The 17696-nt window shown below is 25.7% G+C and overlaps 10 protein-coding genes across 10 annotated transcripts, besides 26 other annotated features; 1 reads left to right on the forward strand and 9 right to left on the reverse strand.

Moving 5' to 3' along the window:
- Positions 1 to 4: 4 nt before the first annotated feature.
- Positions 5 to 541: a repeat region.
- Positions 542 to 635: 94 nt separating this feature from the next.
- Positions 636 to 698: a microsatellite.
- A 536-nt stretch (positions 699 to 1234) lies between these two features.
- Positions 1235 to 1279: a microsatellite.
- Positions 1280 to 1285: 6 nt separating this feature from the next.
- On the forward strand, positions 1286 to 3145 carry EDI_303810 (heat shock 70 kDa protein, putative; the record flags this gene model as incomplete). Its single annotated transcript, XM_001740645.1, has 1 exon — positions 1286 to 3145. One exon carries the CDS (start codon positions 1286 to 1288, stop codon positions 3143 to 3145), a length of 1860 nt encoding a protein of 619 aa, XP_001740697.1.
- An 18-nt stretch (positions 3146 to 3163) lies between these two features.
- Positions 3164 to 3212: a sequence feature (AT_rich).
- Positions 3213 to 3237: 25 nt separating this feature from the next.
- Positions 3238 to 3326: a microsatellite.
- Positions 3327 to 3356: a sequence feature (AT_rich).
- Positions 3357 to 3386: 30 nt separating this feature from the next.
- Positions 3387 to 3562: a microsatellite.
- Positions 3514 to 3701: a microsatellite.
- Positions 3702 to 3745: 44 nt separating this feature from the next.
- Positions 3746 to 3805: a sequence feature (AT_rich).
- A 10-nt stretch (positions 3806 to 3815) lies between these two features.
- EDI_303820 (uncharacterized protein) lies at positions 3816 to 4409 on the reverse strand (the record flags this gene model as incomplete). The annotated part of the gene is made up of 1 exon (XM_001740646.1): positions 3816 to 4409. One exon carries the CDS (start codon positions 4407 to 4409, stop codon positions 3816 to 3818), a length of 594 nt encoding a protein of 197 aa, XP_001740698.1.
- Positions 4410 to 5016: 607 nt separating this feature from the next.
- Positions 5017 to 5037: a sequence feature (AT_rich).
- EDI_303830 (serine-threonine protein kinase, putative) lies at positions 5033 to 9202 on the reverse strand (the record flags this gene model as incomplete). The annotated part of the gene is made up of 1 exon (XM_001740647.1): positions 5033 to 9202. The coding sequence occupies one exon, from the start codon at positions 9200 to 9202 to the stop codon at positions 5033 to 5035; it is 4170 nt and encodes a 1389-aa protein (XP_001740699.1).
- Positions 7353 to 7403: a sequence feature (AT_rich).
- Positions 7419 to 7471: a sequence feature (AT_rich).
- A 160-nt stretch (positions 9203 to 9362) lies between the features above and the next one.
- Positions 9363 to 9391: a sequence feature (AT_rich).
- Positions 9392 to 9479: 88 nt separating this feature from the next.
- On the reverse strand, positions 9480 to 10122 carry EDI_303840 (uncharacterized protein; the record flags this gene model as incomplete). The annotated part of the gene is made up of 2 exons (XM_001740648.1): positions 9480 to 9953; positions 10048 to 10122. 2 exons carry the CDS (start codon positions 10120 to 10122, stop codon positions 9480 to 9482), a joined length of 549 nt encoding a protein of 182 aa, XP_001740700.1.
- Positions 9969 to 10031: a microsatellite.
- Positions 10123 to 10291: 169 nt separating the features above from the next.
- Positions 10292 to 10413: a microsatellite.
- A 1-nt stretch (position 10414) lies between these two features.
- Positions 10415 to 10458: a sequence feature (AT_rich).
- EDI_303850 (poly(A) polymerase) lies at positions 10449 to 12014 on the reverse strand (the record flags this gene model as incomplete). Its single annotated transcript, XM_001740649.1, has 1 exon — positions 10449 to 12014. One exon carries the CDS (start codon positions 12012 to 12014, stop codon positions 10449 to 10451), a length of 1566 nt encoding a protein of 521 aa, XP_001740701.1.
- A 44-nt stretch (positions 12015 to 12058) lies between these two features.
- Positions 12059 to 12119: a sequence feature (AT_rich).
- EDI_303860 (uncharacterized protein) lies at positions 12113 to 13069 on the reverse strand (the record flags this gene model as incomplete). Its single annotated transcript, XM_001740650.1, has 1 exon — positions 12113 to 13069. The coding sequence occupies one exon, from the start codon at positions 13067 to 13069 to the stop codon at positions 12113 to 12115; it is 957 nt and encodes a 318-aa protein (XP_001740702.1).
- Positions 13070 to 13101: 32 nt separating this feature from the next.
- Positions 13102 to 13161: a sequence feature (AT_rich).
- A 10-nt stretch (positions 13162 to 13171) lies between these two features.
- EDI_303870 (uncharacterized protein) lies at positions 13172 to 13565 on the reverse strand (the record flags this gene model as incomplete). Its single annotated transcript, XM_001740651.1, has 2 exons — positions 13172 to 13500; positions 13550 to 13565. The coding sequence occupies 2 exons, from the start codon at positions 13563 to 13565 to the stop codon at positions 13172 to 13174; spliced, it is 345 nt and encodes a 114-aa protein (XP_001740703.1).
- Positions 13566 to 13727: 162 nt separating this feature from the next.
- Positions 13728 to 13776: a sequence feature (AT_rich).
- A 19-nt stretch (positions 13777 to 13795) lies between these two features.
- Positions 13796 to 13819: a sequence feature (AT_rich).
- On the reverse strand, positions 13817 to 14593 carry EDI_303880 (uncharacterized protein; the record flags this gene model as incomplete). Its single annotated transcript, XM_001740652.1, has 2 exons — positions 13817 to 14381; positions 14481 to 14593. The coding sequence occupies 2 exons, from the start codon at positions 14591 to 14593 to the stop codon at positions 13817 to 13819; spliced, it is 678 nt and encodes a 225-aa protein (XP_001740704.1).
- Positions 14400 to 14475: a sequence feature (AT_rich).
- Positions 14594 to 14602: 9 nt separating the features above from the next.
- Positions 14603 to 14716: a sequence feature (AT_rich).
- On the reverse strand, positions 14711 to 15670 carry EDI_303890 (uncharacterized protein; the record flags this gene model as incomplete). The annotated part of the gene is made up of 1 exon (XM_001740653.1): positions 14711 to 15670. The coding sequence occupies one exon, from the start codon at positions 15668 to 15670 to the stop codon at positions 14711 to 14713; it is 960 nt and encodes a 319-aa protein (XP_001740705.1).
- Positions 15578 to 15606: a sequence feature (AT_rich).
- A 28-nt stretch (positions 15671 to 15698) lies between the features above and the next one.
- Positions 15699 to 15736: a microsatellite.
- Positions 15737 to 15755: 19 nt separating this feature from the next.
- Positions 15756 to 15983: a repeat region.
- A 599-nt stretch (positions 15984 to 16582) lies between these two features.
- Positions 16583 to 17245, reverse strand: EDI_303900 (uncharacterized protein; the record flags this gene model as incomplete). The annotated part of the gene is made up of 1 exon (XM_001740654.1): positions 16583 to 17245. The coding sequence occupies one exon, from the start codon at positions 17243 to 17245 to the stop codon at positions 16583 to 16585; it is 663 nt and encodes a 220-aa protein (XP_001740706.1).
- Positions 17246 to 17271: 26 nt separating this feature from the next.
- Positions 17272 to 17313: a sequence feature (AT_rich).
- Positions 17314 to 17696: the final 383 nt, after the last annotated feature.

Raw genomic sequence — 17696 nt, forward strand, 5'->3', positions numbered from 1 at the left:
TTTACCAGTTATAGACTGTTTATGATGTTGCAGTTGGTTAGAAAAATGTCTTACAAAATATTGCAAGAATAGCAGTGTTTATTATTTATGTTAGTTGAATGGCATTGATAATAAAAGAAAGCATACTTATTTATAAAGATGTTATTATTACTTGTTATGATACAAGCACATTTGATAACATAAGATTATCAACGAAAAAGGGCTTGGTGGTTGATACTAAAAAGAATATTACCCCATAGCAATACAGTAGTAATTATATATTCTCCTTAAAATAAGAAAATAAAGAAGAATAATTTTAATACTCACCAAAATCAAATAGAAATTAAATAATGAATATTTAAGTAAAAAATGTCTAAAATACTCTATTCCACATCAAATAAATGAGAAAATGAAATTGTCATAATTCAACAACTAAAATTAAAGAATAAACTAATAAATGTTGATTAATCATTTTTAAAGCAAAGAGATAGGATTAGTAATCTCTCCTGAGCAATGAACAATAGAAAATAAATCAATTAACGCGTAATCATCTACTTTTTATCTCTTATTTTCTTGCTTTCAATTTGAGTTTCATTCTTTGTTAATGTTCTGTGTTTCTTATTTGTGTTATCTTTGTAACCATTTTATTCACTCACTTTTTCTTATTCATTTTCCTTTTTTTATTCTCTTTTTATTCACTTTTTTATTAAATTTTTTTTACGCTCTTATACATTTTATTAGAACTTCATCTTCTTCTGTATCTTGTTGAATATTTATCTCATGTTTATTTTTCATTCTACCGAAAAAGAATCTTGTTAAGAAGAAAGTGAATAAAAACTAATATAAAAATGGGGTATGAAACGTGGAACAGAAAAAATATATAAACATCAAATATTCAATGCCTATGAAAGAATGAAGAGATCGATATTGAAATGATCATAAAACCTATCTAGGTTGGTGATTCAACATCTTTCATTATTGCAAGAAAGAGGTCTCAATAAACTTATTTGAATGATTAACTTTTTGAGGAATAAGATATTTGTTAGAATAGTTTCAGTAAGAACCTATTTTGAAATCGGATGAAATTTCAATAATCGATAGTGGATACTATAAACACTCAAGAAAGGGTGTGAGGTTTCATTTATCTTCTGTCCCCAAGAATGGAAAAGAATCCAAGAACTAGTTGTTTACTTTTGTTAAAGGTAATTAAATAATAGGTTATGTGAAGGAATACAATAATTTAACAAAAATTTATAAAAAAAAAAAAGAAAAAACTGAAAAAGAAAAAAAAAGGAAGAAAGGACTAATGGAAGTTGTCTTTGGGATTGATTTAGGAACAACAAATAGTTCTATAGGTTATTTTGATGTTAACAAACAGAGTGTTGAAGTAATTAAATTTAATAATGATAAATTTACCCCTTCTGTAGTATATTATCCAACAAAATCTGAACAAGATATTATTTGTGGAGTATCTGCAACTATGATGAACAAACGTACAAAAAACATCATATGTGAGGCAAAAAGATTTATTGGCAGAAGAGTAAAACCGAGTGAAATTGAAAATGATAAATCTTTATTAAATAAAATTTCCATTGAAGATGGTGAATTGTTTTATGAAATTGAACAAGACAACCAAATAAAGAAGTTATCTCCAGTAGAGGTATCATCTCAAATATTACTTTATTTAAAACAACAAGCAATTAATTCTATCAATAACAAAAACCTCAGTGATAGCTTTAAGGCAGTTATTACTGTTCCTGCTAATTTTTCTAGTGAACAAAGAGATGCTACTGCTGCAGCTGCTGAAATTGCTGGAATTGAAGTAATTGAATTTGTTAATGAACCAACAGCAGCAGCGATTGCTTATGATAAATCCCAAACACTAATAAATGGTGGGAAGTATATGGTTATTGACTTTGGTGGAGGAACGTTTGATGTTTCTATTGTTACAGTATCTGATAAAGAATTTACTGTTAATGCAACTGATGGTGATACGCATTTAGGAGGGAAAGATATTGACATAGCGATGATGAATTATTTATTAGAGAATAATGAACAATTAGAAAAATATGTTATTTTTCAAGATAAAAGTATTAGAAATGAAGCTGCATGTACACGATCAAAGAAAGGACTACTTCATAACTGTGAGCTTGCAAAGATCTTATTTTCAAATGAAGAGACAAGTGATGTTGAAGTTTCGTTATCAAGTGTTATTCCAGAAAAAGATCTTGAAGATGTTCAACAAGAAGTCTCTATGGTTATTGACTCAACAACATTTATAGAATTATGTGAACCATTATTTAAAAGAATACAGAAAACAATCGAACGAGCATTAGATAAAAAAAGTATTCCTAAAGAAGAGATAAAAGATGTTATTCTTGTTGGTGGTCCTACTAAATTGTGTTGTTTTAAAAAAATGATTAAAGAATTCTTTGGTAAACAACCATTAACAACAATAGATACTATGTTGGCAGTTTGCCAAGGAGCAGCGTATAGGGCATTTGGAACAGATAAACATTATACTGATGTTGTTCCAATATCATTAGGAGTTTGTAACCTTGGAGTATTATTTCAAAAAATTATTCCAAGTGGAACAGAAATACCAGTTGTTAAAGAAAAACAATTAATGACTGCTATAGATGGACAGAAAACATTGTCTATTGATATTTATGAAGGAGAGAAAGATATTTGTCCTGAAAATTTAAAACTTGGTAATTTTGAAATTCAAATAGATAAGCCACAACCAAAGAAAACTCCTGTTAATGTCAGATTTATAATTGATTCTAGTGGGTTGTTTACTGTTGAAGCAAAGATTGAAGGATTAGGAATAGAGAAAACTTTAATTGTTGAAGATAAAAAAAGAAAAAGAACAAAAGAAATGATTCAGTCTTTAAAACAACAAGTTCAAGAAAATGAAAAAAGAAGAAAAGAAGTAGAACATAAAAATGGGTTATTAATGTTATTAAATGGTCTTAAAAATGATATTGAAGTTGATGATCAATTTGTTCCAGATGAATGGTATGATTCCATGTGTCACAAAAAATATTCTTCTATTGAAGAGTATCAGTCTGTTTTAAAAGAATTAAGTACTAGATATAGACACTTAGAAACTGTTATTGCTTTTATGGAAAATGAACGTGAAAGTTGGGAGAAGTGGATGAAATGATTCAAATTAAACGTCAACTTAAAATGTTAATAAAAAAAAATTTCATCAATTATCAAATAATATTTTAGTGTTGTTATTTATTTGTTTATTTTTTATTATTATAATAATTCATTTATATTAAAATGATTATTATTATTTATATTATTTTTTATTCTTTATTATTTATTATTACTACTATTATATAATTTTATAATGAATTTATAATTATTTAGAACCTATTTTTATTTCTCTATTCATTTGAATATTTAATCATTTTTTATTTTGTTATTTTATAATTATTATTCATGTAATTTCATGTTTTTTGTTGTTTTATTATTTTATTTGTTATGATTTATGAACAATATAATATTACAATATAATATAATTTATTATCCTATTATGTTAATATTATTTTGGCATTGCTTTTTATTATTTTATTTGTTCTTTTTTTTTGTTTCATCAATTTCTATTTATATATTATTTAGCAAAAATAATTTTAATTTATTTTAATATGATATTATTTCTAAATAAATATTTTCTTAAATTAATTATTCATTTTATTTAATTATAGTTATTTAAGTTTCAATAAACAATATTAAATAAAATTTCATCCAATTCAACATTTTATTCATTAAATCAAAAAAAATATATTAAAAAAAGAACAAAAAAATATTTAAAAATGCGAAAGTGATCAAGAGATCTCTGGACATCCAGTTCCTCTTTTCCAATAAAATGAATCTTGGTTGGATAAAGATAATAACAAATAAGAATTGACAGATTTTCCAATAGTAATAAAGTGATTATAATTGTAAACTTTTTTACCACAATAAAAGATATTTTGAATTCTTTCATATTTAACAGTTCCTTTCTTTCCTTTAGTGCACGAAGTATCAAAAAGATATCCAAGTTCTGTTAAAATATCCATTAATAAGAAAACCATTTCAACAATTCTGATATTTTCTAATCTCCTTTTTGCAGTTTTTTCATTAATTCCTTTACGAAGATCCTTTTGAAACTTTTCTTTACACCTACGGTCACAAAACTTTTCTACATCAATAATTTCTGAGCCAATAATTAATCTATGAATTCTTATTAATTGTTCAAATGAATGAGCCTTTTTTAATGGTTTTCTAATTTCTATATCAAAGTATTGATTTAATAAAGCTAATAATATTCCTTGTTGATAAACTTGTTGATTTCTAACTGTTCTAAAATCTTTCTTTGGTTCTTTCCAAGTTTTCTCTGTTTTAATAAAAGTAGACTCTTTAATAAATTGTCCTTGCATGCACTATTACTTAATTAAAATGAATTATTAGTAGATTCTTTAAATAATACTACAGTTAGCTAGAAATATCTTATTATTATGATTTTCTTTTTACCGAACTATTTACTATCTGAAAACTCTTTTTTTATTTGTTAAAGTGAAAACTATTCATTTTATTTCGTATTAGTTGTTGAATTCTAGTTATTAGTCAAGGTGATTTCATATGCGAATATTAACTTGTTAACTTAATGTTTCCGTTTTTGATTTTGTAATTAAAGAACTCTCTCTAATTCTTTTATTTCAAAAAAAACACATTTATAAATAGATTTTTTAATTTGAGAATTTCTTCTTCTTCTCTTTGTTCTAAGAAATGGTTTAAGTAATTTCAAAAGGTAACACGAATTCTCTATCTTTATTTAAATACATTAATTAATAGTTTTTCTTTAGTAATTTTACTAGTGTTATTACTCGGTATCTTCACTCCAACCCCCTTTTTCATATAACTTCGAAAACACCAAAAATGGGGTATTTCATAAAGAAAAGAAAGTATAACGACTCCTCCAATTACAACGCCAAAAAAATTAAAAAAAAACTCGATACATTTTAAAAAGAGATGTAAAAAACATACATTTATATAAATAATATTATTCTTTACCTTCTTTTGGTAAATTAGTTTTTACATTTTTTTGATTAATCTCAGGAGAAGTTGCATTTCTTAATTCACTTTTCTTTCTTTCATTTTCTTCTTCTGTAAAAGAAGTTATTTTTATTTTAATTGGTATTTTATTTTCATTACACAATATAACTGGAGATCTTTGTTTTAATCCTCCTGTTGTATCACAGGAATATCTTTTTTGTTCATTATTTGATTCAAGAGCAATTAATATTGGTGTTGGAATATCTCCAAATGAAGAAGTATCAAATTTATCTTTTAAAATAACATTTGTTCTTCTTTTTCTTATTGAATTTGTATCATCTTTTCTTGAACTTAATATTTCTTCTTGTTCTAATAAATTGCTATTTGGTTTAACTGATATTGTTCCATTACTTAAACTATTATCTCCTACAATACCAATTTTATATTTACTATCTTGAATATTATTTAATTTATCTATACTACTTGATTGTACTATACTATTCGTTCTTTTACGATTTCTTGGTGTTTGAATTCCTGATTGATTTAAGGAAGTTACTGGAGTATTTGGTGTTGATATTTCTACAACAGAATATTCTTCATCATCTTTTTCTCCTTGTTCTTGAATTTCTTCTAATTGAGAATGAACAGAAGGAGTTGAAAATCTTTGAGTGTTTGTAATTTTAGTTAACCTATCACTAACCTTTCCTTGAATCTTTCCATCAGGAATATTTAAAGGTGTTACAGATAATTCTGGTAATATAATTTTTGGAGTTACTCCATGAGTACTTGATAAAGATTCAGGAGCTAATGTATCAGGAGATTCAATTGGAGAAAATGGAGTAGTACAAAATTCATTTGGACGTAATACAGAAATAGTATTTTGTCTTTTTCTTGTAGTTTTAATTATTCTTTGATAAATAGAATCTAATTCTAATGAAACTTCATTAAATGTTGGTCTATTTTTTGGTTTATGTGCCCAACATTTTCTAATAATTCGTTTATATACACATTCATTAGGAATAGCTAAACGTTTTCCTGCCATAATAAATGATTGAATAGATTCAGAATCAGGAAATTGTTCAGGGTTATATGGTTGATGAGTTAACCATATTTCTAATAAACAAATAGAAAAAGAGAAAACATCACATTTAAAACTAGCATCTCCTAATTTAGGATTATGAACTTCAGGTGCCATATAAGCAGGAGTTCCAACATCAACAATTTTTTTAGAATTTTTTGATTCAACATAGAGTTGTGATGTTCCAAAATCAGAAATTTTACATAATGTAGCTTCATTTGGATTAGTACTAAACATTAATATATTGTCTGTTTTTAAATCTCTATGAACAATATTATTTTGATGTAAATAATTCATTCCTCTTGCAATATCTTGACAAATTCTAACTTTTAATTGTGTTGTTAATGAATTTGTTTTCATATATTTTCTTACAGAACCCATACTACAAAATTCTGTTATTAAACATAATTGATCTGGCATTTGTACACTTCCAACAAAAGATAAAACATATGGACAACGTATTCTCTCCATTAAATTACATTCTTCTTTAAAACTTGGTAATAATGTTTCTGTATCTAAAAGATCTGATTTAATCATTTTAATTGCCACTTCTACTCCTCTCCAAAATCCTCGATATACTAATCCAAATGAACCTTGTCCTACAGGTGGTTGTTTTAATTCTATTTCATCAAAATCAATATGTGTTGATAATTTACTTTCTGCTTGTAATTCCATATTAACATAAAACCTTTCAATTTTTGGTGGCTTAACTTTAGTTTTAAGACTAAGAAGAGAAGATTTACTTTCTTCAGTATGTAATTGTGTTTGAATAATAAGTGATGATGATGAAGTAGTTGAACTAGAATCTTGAAGTAATTGTGGGTTATTTCTTGTAATAATGTCATCAATTTCTTTCATTGTTGATTTAATTTGACCAAATCTTAAAGTAACATGAATTCGTTCTTTTAAATTTGTTGTACAAAATACAATAAGCTGAGCAGTAATAGTGACTACTTCTTGAGTATGTAATGCCCCAGTTGTAGGAGAAAAAATAAGTTTATATTTTGGATTTTCTTTACCATGAAATGTATATAACAATACTTTTTTGTAAGTATTACGTAGAGTAAATTGAAATGAATAATTTTTTTCAAGATCTAATTTCCCTTCATTTAAAAATGATATAATAGAATCAGAAAAAGAAAAGTAAGGATTATTAAAAATTTCCAATCTTTGTGCATTACCTTTATCAAAAGGAATAACACCACAATTACAAATTTCTTGAATCATTTCTTGTTCATTTAATTCTTTCATAATAATTTTATTTAACTTTATGTAAATAAAGTAATGAATAATTAATAATGCAATCCAAAAGAAGATATAAAATATAATAATAGATGATAAATAAATAATAGTATCTTTAATAAAATTCTTTCTTCTACATGATAATGAATGAACCGAATAATATCCCTCAATACATTGACATAAATAACATCCTTCTCCACCATCACATTCTTCTTCTTTATCTAGTAAATTATTACCACATGTAGAAGGAATACAACCAATTTGTGGAATAAAATAAGGTTGTGTCCCATTAACACAAAAACAATACTCACATCCCATTCCACCATCACATTCTTCTCCAATATCAATTTGATGATTTCCACATGAAGGTAAACTACATCGTATTATCCCATTAAAATTTATTGGTAAAAAAGGTGAAATACAAGAACATGTATTATTATCACATTGTAAATCAAATCTATAAGAATTATCACAATCTTCGTTTTCATCTTTCTTTCCATTACCACAACTACTACACCCAATATCAGTATTAACATAACCTTCTTCACAAATACATCCTTCTGCTGATTCACTACAAAATCCATGTTCTCCACAATTGTTTGGACAAACAAATTCAAAAGAAATAGAAATATTTCCTTTAGTTTCTTGATTTGAGAATGTAATTCCAACATATAATTGTTCAGTATCAATTAATTCAATAATTGTTGTTGAATAAAGTGTATTTAGACAATTTCCAGAAACATATTTATTACAACGAGCATGAATACTTGAACAAGAATCAATATTACTTTTATCCAGAAAACTAATTACTTGAATTGAAACATTTCCTTCATAACTAGAATCACATAAACTAATCTTCATCTTTTTATTTGCTCCTATTAATTTATACCATTTAACATATTGTACTTTTGTAAGACAAACAGAAGTTGAAACAAATGCAGTATACTTATCTAAATGTACTGTAGGTATATCAATAACATCAATTAAATCTATGTCAACAGCTCCATCAATACAAGGATGACTAATAGATTTAATATAAAATGTGAACGATTCTGAAATTGTTTTTCCATATGGAGAATGAATAAAAACATAAATAGGAATAGATGGTTGTAAATGGATAATTAGTCTTGGTGTTAATATATATTCTGCACTTTTTAAATTAAATAAATCACATCTTGCACTATGGGTCTCAGTACAATCCATTTGTGTTGCAATTGAATATGGATTTCCAAAATAATTTCCTAATGATCCAATATATAATAATTCTTCTTCGGTATAATCATTTAAAGCAACACTGACATATCGTTCTGTAAAACTGATTAATTTAATCCAAATCCCATATGTATATGGTTGTGTAAATGAAACAACATCAGAACATAATATTTTACTAAATACAATTTCATTCATAAGAACAGTATGGAAAATATTAGTACTTTCATTAATAATATATACACTCTCATTCTTTGTTCGTTGAAAAAAAGAAAAACATGTCTCGATTAATTTGGGTTTTTTTATACAATTACCATATCCATTAAATACATATCCATCTTCACAATCATTACAATCACTTTTAATATGTTTTGTTGTATCACATTTTTCACATTCATTTGGTAAATAACACCCTTCTAAACAATTGTCTCCATAAAGGCATTGAATTATACAATCACCTAATCCATTTGGTTGATACCCATCTTTACATTTACAATTACTCCCACAATTAGAACTTCCATCACAATCTTCACAAAAACTATCCCAAACACCATCACCACATTGACACTTTTCCCCCAAACAACTTTTATTACTTAAAATGGTAAGAAAAACTATGATAAATAAAGAAGTACTCCCTAACTTCTTCATACAAACTTTGTTTACTTTATTCTCAGTACTTTTTATTTTTTTTTTCTTAAAAATTGAAGGTTTTTTATTCGTTCAATGAAAAGTCTTTATTCTTCTTTCTTACTTTATTCAAAGTTTTTTATTTTTATTCTTCCTTACTTTCTTCAGTTCTATTAACCTGAAAATTTAATAAAATTATTTAATAAAAAAGAAAAGAAAGAAGAATGAATAATAAAGAAGATATAAACCATCTTTAAATTAAATCAAAACATTTTATCATTTTATGTGGCTTTACAAATTACAACAAAATGCACTTTCCTGATTTTGAATTTCCTTTTTTATTTCCACCAGTTCCTTTTAATTCTTTTTGCATATTTTCAAATGCCTCTTTAACTCCTTCTCCTGTCTTAGCACTAACCTCAAAAAAGACTATCTTTTTCTCTTTTGCAAATTTTTGTCCTTGTTCTGTACTTACAATTTTTTCACAATCTTTTTTATTACTTAGAAGATAAATGATAGGTTTCTTTCCTTTCGTATATGTGCTGATATCATCAAAAAATCCCCTTAAATCTTCAAATGATGTCTTGTCATCTTGCGCATATACTAAAAACACTCCATGACACGACCTATAATATGATGACGTTACTGTACGATAGACTTCTTGTCCTGCTGTATCATTCAGATTAAATACATAGATTTGATTCCCTTCTGTAACTGTATGTTGTTGTGACTCAGGAATAGTACTCGGAAGTTCTTCATGAAACTTTCCTTCCTATTTGATTAATACTTTCTTCTTATCTTTTTATATTTTTATTTTCTTGTTTTGTTTTCTTCATTTCTTTTTTTTTTTCTAAATAATAACAAACTATCATTTGATATATGAGAGACGTCTTTCCAACAGATGGATCTCCTGTGAAAACTATTTTAAATTCTGTTGTCATTTTATCGCTACATATTGATTATTTCTTTTTTTTTCTTTAGAAATGATAACCTTTTTGTTTTCAATTCTTTTTAAAAACATTCTCTGTTAAAAACAATAATCAAACCCTTCATATAAACTAGATTCCTTAGCCATGAAAGTTCTTTTCTATTTTGTCAGATCTTCTCTATTTTCTTTTTTTCTTTTTTCTTCATTTTTTTACTTTTTTACTATTCTTTTTACTATTTCCTTCTTTCCTTTTCTAGTTCATTCTTTCTATTTTTGTTTATTTTTACTTCCTTCTCTTTTTTCTGTTATTTAAATAACAAAAATATTAAATTCTAAAAATCAATTTTTTCTTGTAAATCTTTTCATAAAATCATCATCAGTTGAAGAATTTTTAACAATAGTGTTTGCTTCTTGCTTCATTTCTTTTTTAAGTTGTTCTTTCTTTTCTTCAATAGGAATAGAATTTTCTTCTTTTGCTTTAAGTTGTTGTTCAATAGAAGGTTTAGTTGGAATATCAAATGTTTCTGTTACAGAAGAAGGTACTTGCGAAGATGTTTCTTTAACTTCTTGACTTTTATTGATAGATTTTTTAACAGAATGAGCAAATTTAGTAGGTATTTCAGATCTCTTTTTAATTGAAGCATCAACAATTAAATCTTTTCCTGAATTAACGATACTCAAAAAAGAATTCAATGGAGTGGATATATCAACGGGACAATCTCTTTTAACATTCATTCCAACATAATAAAAATACTTTTCATTTTCTTCATCTAAAAATCCATTTGGAATTACATTTGCTTCAACTATCTCTTCAATTTCACTTAAACCTTTCATTAAATTAACCAAACCTGATTCAAATTTACCAATTGTAGTTGTAAGTCCTTCTAGTGAAGAAGAAGTTACAATAAATTCAATAAAAATATAATAGCCACAGAAAAGATGTCTTGGTTTAAACAACTTTGCCCAATCATTAACACCTTCAGAACTAAATTCATGAACTATTTCTTGTCCTCTTTTTAACTCTCTTTTAATCAGTTCTAATGAGAATTTAGTAATACTAAAAGCAGCATTTTCACTAGGAGATGCTGGTGTTAAAATTTGAATAACACCTTCTTTCTTTTTATCATTAAAATCATCATTAGTACCAAGCATAACTGGAGCTCTTAACCAATCCCATGAAGAATACACTTGAAAAAATTTTTCTAATAAACGAACATTATCTAATTGATAATTTTCACTAATAACTTGAGCAACTAATATTTCTATTGAAATACCATTTAGAAAACAATAAACATATCCGTATATTCCTCTCTTTTTTGTCCATAATTTAATAGTACGTACCATTACTCTAAATGCTTCTTCAGAATGGTTTGGAACAAATGCATCAATAATGTCTGTATTTCTAACACCGTTAATAGCACGAGTATCAAGTTCATCCATATTTTTTAATATATTTTCATTAAGAATATCTAAATTATCAGGTAATGAAGTGTACGCTGTTCTCGAAAAATTTAAATCAAATTCAATATTAAGATAAATCATTGATAAATGTGGTGATCGTTTTGATGGAATTTGTTTTAATTCTTTTACATCAGGATTATTTAATAATTCAGCATATAACCCATCATAAAAATCGTCTCTTGTAATTGTTGAATTAGATACAATACATGCATCAATATCTGAATTATTTCCATACACATTTAATCTATAAGAACCATAAACATAAATCGTTGCGGCTCTTACATCAGTATCATCAGCAACACCTGCACTTTCAATATATATCTTTTTTCCCCACTGTTGAATATATTCAGTCATTTTAGAGATTGCTTTTCTTTTCTTTTCAACTTGATCTCCCATAGGATACATATCATTCTTAACCAAAAATTCTTTTAATTCACATGCCATAATTATTTCTCTTTTGAAAGTTCTTTTTTCATTTTCTTTTCAACAATAAAAAAATTATTTTTGAAATATATAACAAAAAAATTTTTTAAATATCAAAATTAATTTGATTCTAATGAAGTAATTGCCATTTGTAACATTCCTTCATATGTTTCGTTGCATGCTAAAAATCCAGAAGAATGACAAAAAATACTTCCTTTTATTCCACACACCTTTTCTAATTCTTTATTTCTTAAACCTCTCCATTGTTCTGGAAAGTTTTTAAGACAACCATAACTAAATGGTTTAGAAACAGCAGTGCATTTCCATTGAGTTCCTCTTCCAAGATCAGGTTGTAAGACATATAAAACTTCACATTTCTTTCCATTTGTAGATTCTTCAATTGTTTCTAATAAATTTAATGATTCTTTCCATGGAACTGCTTGTGTATTTACTAAGATTTTTCCTGAAGGATGAACAGAATAACGTGTTTCAAAACAGTGTTGAAGAGAAGGTAAGTGTTGTGATACAATTTGGTAACAAGTTAAAACAGCATCAATAAATTCTGGTTGAACTAATTCTTGTGCTTTTTCAAATGGTTGTTTTGTTTCATTTAAATGAGCTACCCGAGCAGAGAGAGTAGTATTATCTCTATATAATAATTCTCCACAAGAAACATCAATACCATTATCATTGGCATCAATTGGCATAACAAAATAATTATAAACAAGAATTTTTAATTTTTCTGCTACTTCTTCTGTGATAGTTTCATGTTGATATTCTTCAATAATATTTTTTACAATTTCATTTCCATAATGTTTAAATAATAATCCACAACCACATAATAAAATATTATGTGCTGGTGAAAAAGTTTCTTTAAATCCACGTTGGTGATGATCATATCGTTTGATTTTATGGTCATATACCCCACCAATATCAAAAACTAAAGTACATTTATTTAGAATGTCCATATCCAATGTTCTGATTAATTGATAGTTTTTGAATTCTTTAACAAACTTTAACATAATAGTACCAGTAACATCATCACAATGGTAATTACTAGCATGTACTCCAATCATCTCAATCAATTAATCATTTGTTAGTATTCTTCTTTTTAAGTAAATTTATTATATTTTATAATAAAAATTAAATATAAAAAACAAAAAAAAAACAATGCTCATTTAACTCAAAAGAACACCAAGAATAATAGCTATTATGGCAATAATCACTATCACTACTAAAATACCTACGACTATACCAATAATTAACCATTTTCTACTAGCACAACTATAAGCACGTGCTTCTTGTAATTGTGCATTTGTATTACTAACATCAGTGGCCATTGCATTAGCATCTTGGCCTGCCCTATCTATTTGCTCGTTTTGTTTTTTTATATCAGCGTTTTCCATTTGTGCTATTTGTTTTCCAACCATGGCAACATCACGTAACTCACGGGCATTTTCATTTTCTTCTTTTGCAATTTTATCTGTCATAGATTGTTGTTTAAATTCTATGAATTAACTCATTTGAATATAGTAATAAGAAAAACAGCTTCAAACCTTCACTTTCAGACATCGTAAATTCCTCTTTTTTTAAGTTCTTTTTTTTTCCATTTTCTTTTAATAATTTAATCTGCTAATTTAATTTCTTTCATTCTTATTTCTTCCATTTGAATTGAACTTAAACCCAACCAAAAAAATTTCACAACAATAAAACTCTTTTTTCCATTTCAAAGAGTTATTTATTTATTAAAAATGATATTGATTCTTCTAATTATTTAAAAAAAGAGAATAAAAGAGTGTAACTATAAATTTTTAAATTATTAATTACTTTTCTTCATCGTCTGAATTAATTGGTTTTAATGTCCTTTTCTTTGTTTTTTGCTCAATAGGTTTTGCTTTAACTTTAAAGAAATTATCTAAACTGACTTTAGATTTCTTTGATGAGGTAGTTGAGCTGATTTGAGAATTTGTTTCAGATTTTTTTGATACATTAAAGAAAGCTGTAAGTTTTTTTTGAGACTTACCGCTTGTTACTATGTCACTTTCTTTTTTTAATACGTCTGGTTGTTGTGGTTTTTTAGTTTCAGGAATTTCTGATACATTGATAATTGAATTGACTATTTTCTTTTCTTCTTCTTTTGGCTTTTCTTTATTTAACATATCTGATTTAAATGTGTGTGTTGTTGTAATAACTTTTGGTGCTATAACTGCTTCTGACTTTCCTGACTTAAAATAATTTGTCATTGATTGTTTTAGTTCTTCTTTAAAATCGTTATTGTAAATCATATAACACTCTCCACTATTTGTAATATGCCATCCATTTTCATTTTCTTCAATTCCAACTTCCCAACTTTCAATTTTATGTTCTGTTTGGTACTGTTTTAATTCACTAAGTGTTGATTGTTTCTTTTATAAAAATAATAAAAAGTATTAATAAAATATTATAATTTTTTATTCTATTTTTTAATAAAAATAAATTAAAACAAACTTTTGTGCTTGTTTTGGTGTTGTATTTTCAAATGCAAGAACTATATCCATATACGTAACTGTTTTATTTTGACCCTCAACATTCTTTTTGATAAACTCTTGTATGCAACTCATTATGATAACAATAAAAAAGTTTTTTTTAAATAAATTTTTATTAATAATAAATTTATTAATAAAAAACTATTATTAATTTTTTTAAAAGAAAAATGAATAACAAAATTAAATAACAATTTAATAGTTCATCCCTAATTCATTCAAATGGGATTGAATTTCTCTCATAGATATTGGAGCATTGAACACAACTGGTAGAGCAAGTGGATGAACCATTTGTTCAGTAATATCTAATATGGCTTTAGTAGTAGAAGAAAAGTCTTGAACAGAACCAAGATCTATTTGAGAAGTTTGTAGTTCATATTCAATTAAATGGTCAATAACTCTTTCATTTTTTAATAACAATGAATTAAGAGAGTCAAGATGAGTTGAAGGAACAGAAGTAAAACGAAATTGGAATAAAGACGGGTTAAAAGGTAATTGGGGAGATTGAGGGATAAATACAGAAATTTTTTTAAATTTATTGTCATTAATATCAGTTGTTCGTTTATTTTCTTGAATGCATTCACTCATTTTAATTGGTAAAGATTGTTTAGTACGAGGAACATTTATTCCAGATTTTGAACGAGTTAATGTTTGTTGAGTTAGTTCAGATTTAATTGTTCCTTCGGGACTAACTTGAGGAGTAAATAACAAATCTTTGTTATGGAGAGGAGAAGTATAAGGACTGTCTCCAACACTTCCTAAAGAAGAATTTTCTCTTGAATCTCTACTTTGTTTTTCTTTAGATTTAGAACGACTTCTACCTCTTTTTCTTTTTAATTGACTATCATCATTTTCACTTGAAGAAGAACGAGGTGAATATGCTTCCACTCTTTTTTGTTTATTTAGTTTATGTTCACAACAGAAATCTTTCCATGTTAGTGTTGGATTATTTTGTAATTGTTTGTAATAGTCTAGCCGAGCAGATACATCTCGTAATCGTTTTCTAGGTAATTTTGTTAATAATAATGTTAATCTTTTAAATTCAGAATAATCTTCTTCTGGAAAATTTTTTAAATTATTATTTAATATTTGAATCTCTTCTTCAGTCCATTCGACAATACCATCTTTTTCATGTGAAGTATCGTCTGTATTCATTTTTGATTATCTGATTTGATAATTAAGGTTTTTTTTTTTGGATTTTTTTTTTCATCTTTTTTTTTTAAATAATTTTTGTTGACTAAAAATTACGAATCGACTTCCCCAATATTACAAATAATTACCATTAAAAACATGAAATATTTAATGTTCTACACATTCAACTCTGGCACCACATTAGAAGAAGAACCTTCTAATTCGTCTGTTGGAAATGAACTCTATAATAAAAGAAGGGCGTTGAAGAAACTTAAGAAATCACTTCTCAATATGAAGAAAATCAAATTGTGGATATTCTTTTTTTGACCTTTTTTTTTTTTAAAATAATTTTTTTGCAGCTTTTTTTACTTCAAATAATAAACTAATATTTTCCTTCTTTTTTTCATCTCATTATTTTTCTTTTATTGTTGTTGGTGTGACACTGACTTAGAAGATTAATAAATTGCTTTGATAATACAACTAAACAAAGAGTCAATGAATTGGACCAACATGCTCATAAACTATTTTTATAATTTGACTTGTTGTAATTGCTTTTTTTTTCAAAATCTTAAAAGATTTGAAATGAGAGTTTTTCTTTTAAGAAAAACTTAAAAAGAAAGATAAATCATTGAAACGATGGAACTATATCAACAATGTGAAAATAAAGTAAATGAACTGCAAAACCAATTAAATGAATTACAAAAAAATAATCAAATAACAATTCAATTAATACATCAATTAGATATTGAAAGAGAAAATTTAAGTAATAAACAACAAGAACAACAAAAAGAATTATTAGAGTGTCGTAAGATTTATTTTAATTATTTATGTAAAGAATTTGGATTAAAAGAAGAAGACCATAATAGATTTTATGAATATTGTTTAAAACTTCCTCCACAACAATGGAAACAATTTGTTATTGAAAATAAATAATAGTTAATTACTTCTTTTAATTTCTTTTGGTAATTCTTTCAATTTAATACAACCATGAAAACAATGATAACCTATAAATTGTAATGCAGTAGGTTTATTAATTTCTTTTAAAGAAACACAATCAAGAAAAGCTTCAGCACCAATTGACAATAAATTTTTTGAAAAATAAACTGTTTTAAGATTATTACAATTTTCAAATGCATTATTGTTAATAGATGTAACAGTATCAGGAATAATAACTACTTGAATATCACTTCCATTAAATGCTTTATATCCAATATCAGTTATTCCTTCAGGTATTTGACCACCATAACGAATTCTATCTAATCTATTAAATACTACTCTTTTAAATTTAATTCTTTCTCCATGAACATCATGATAATAAGAGTAACTTACTTCAAAATGATAAATATACTTTTTCATTCCAAAGACATGTTCTTCTTCATAATGATAAAGATGTTGTATACAGATATTAGGAAATATTACTTTCATATCTTCTGTATATGGAATTGGATTTTCTTCAAATAATAATAGTACTTGTCCACATCGTTTATTAATCATTGAGAATACTTCGTAGTCTGTTTTATTATAAAAGTATTGAATAATTTCTTTAAACTGATATAAATTAAAACAACTCTTTTTCTTTATTATTTCAACTGGCTCCATTTCGTTGTTTTTTTAAGTTTTCTTTCTTAAAAAGATTTTTATAAAAAAAATAAAAACTAATAAATTAAGTATCAGCAAATTGTAATTTTTCTATTTCACTTTGCTCAGGTGAGATTATATCATTCACTCTCTTCAGACTCTTGTTTATGAAGTACTTATCTATATTCGCCTCTATGATATCAACAATATTTCATTAGATCTTTCATGTTTATATTATTATATCTTTTACCATTATTTCATATTGAATTATTATACCTTGTTCTTTTATCATTCTTAATGACTCTTTATTGATTAATCAATTTATTGTTCTTACCACTACAATTACTTTCACTTCTTTTAGATTATTAATTTGTATTATTTTGAAATGGAGAGTTCTATACATTTTAAATTCATTTGTAAATATCATAATTACATTTATCACATACTATTATCATATTATTTATTATTCTTA

This window comes from Entamoeba dispar, genomic scaffold (genome assembly GCF_000209125.1).
Source record: "Entamoeba dispar SAW760 scf_1105229463143 genomic scaffold, whole genome shotgun sequence".
Classification (NCBI taxonomy): domain Eukaryota; phylum Evosea; order Mastigamoebida; family Endamoebidae; genus Entamoeba; species Entamoeba dispar.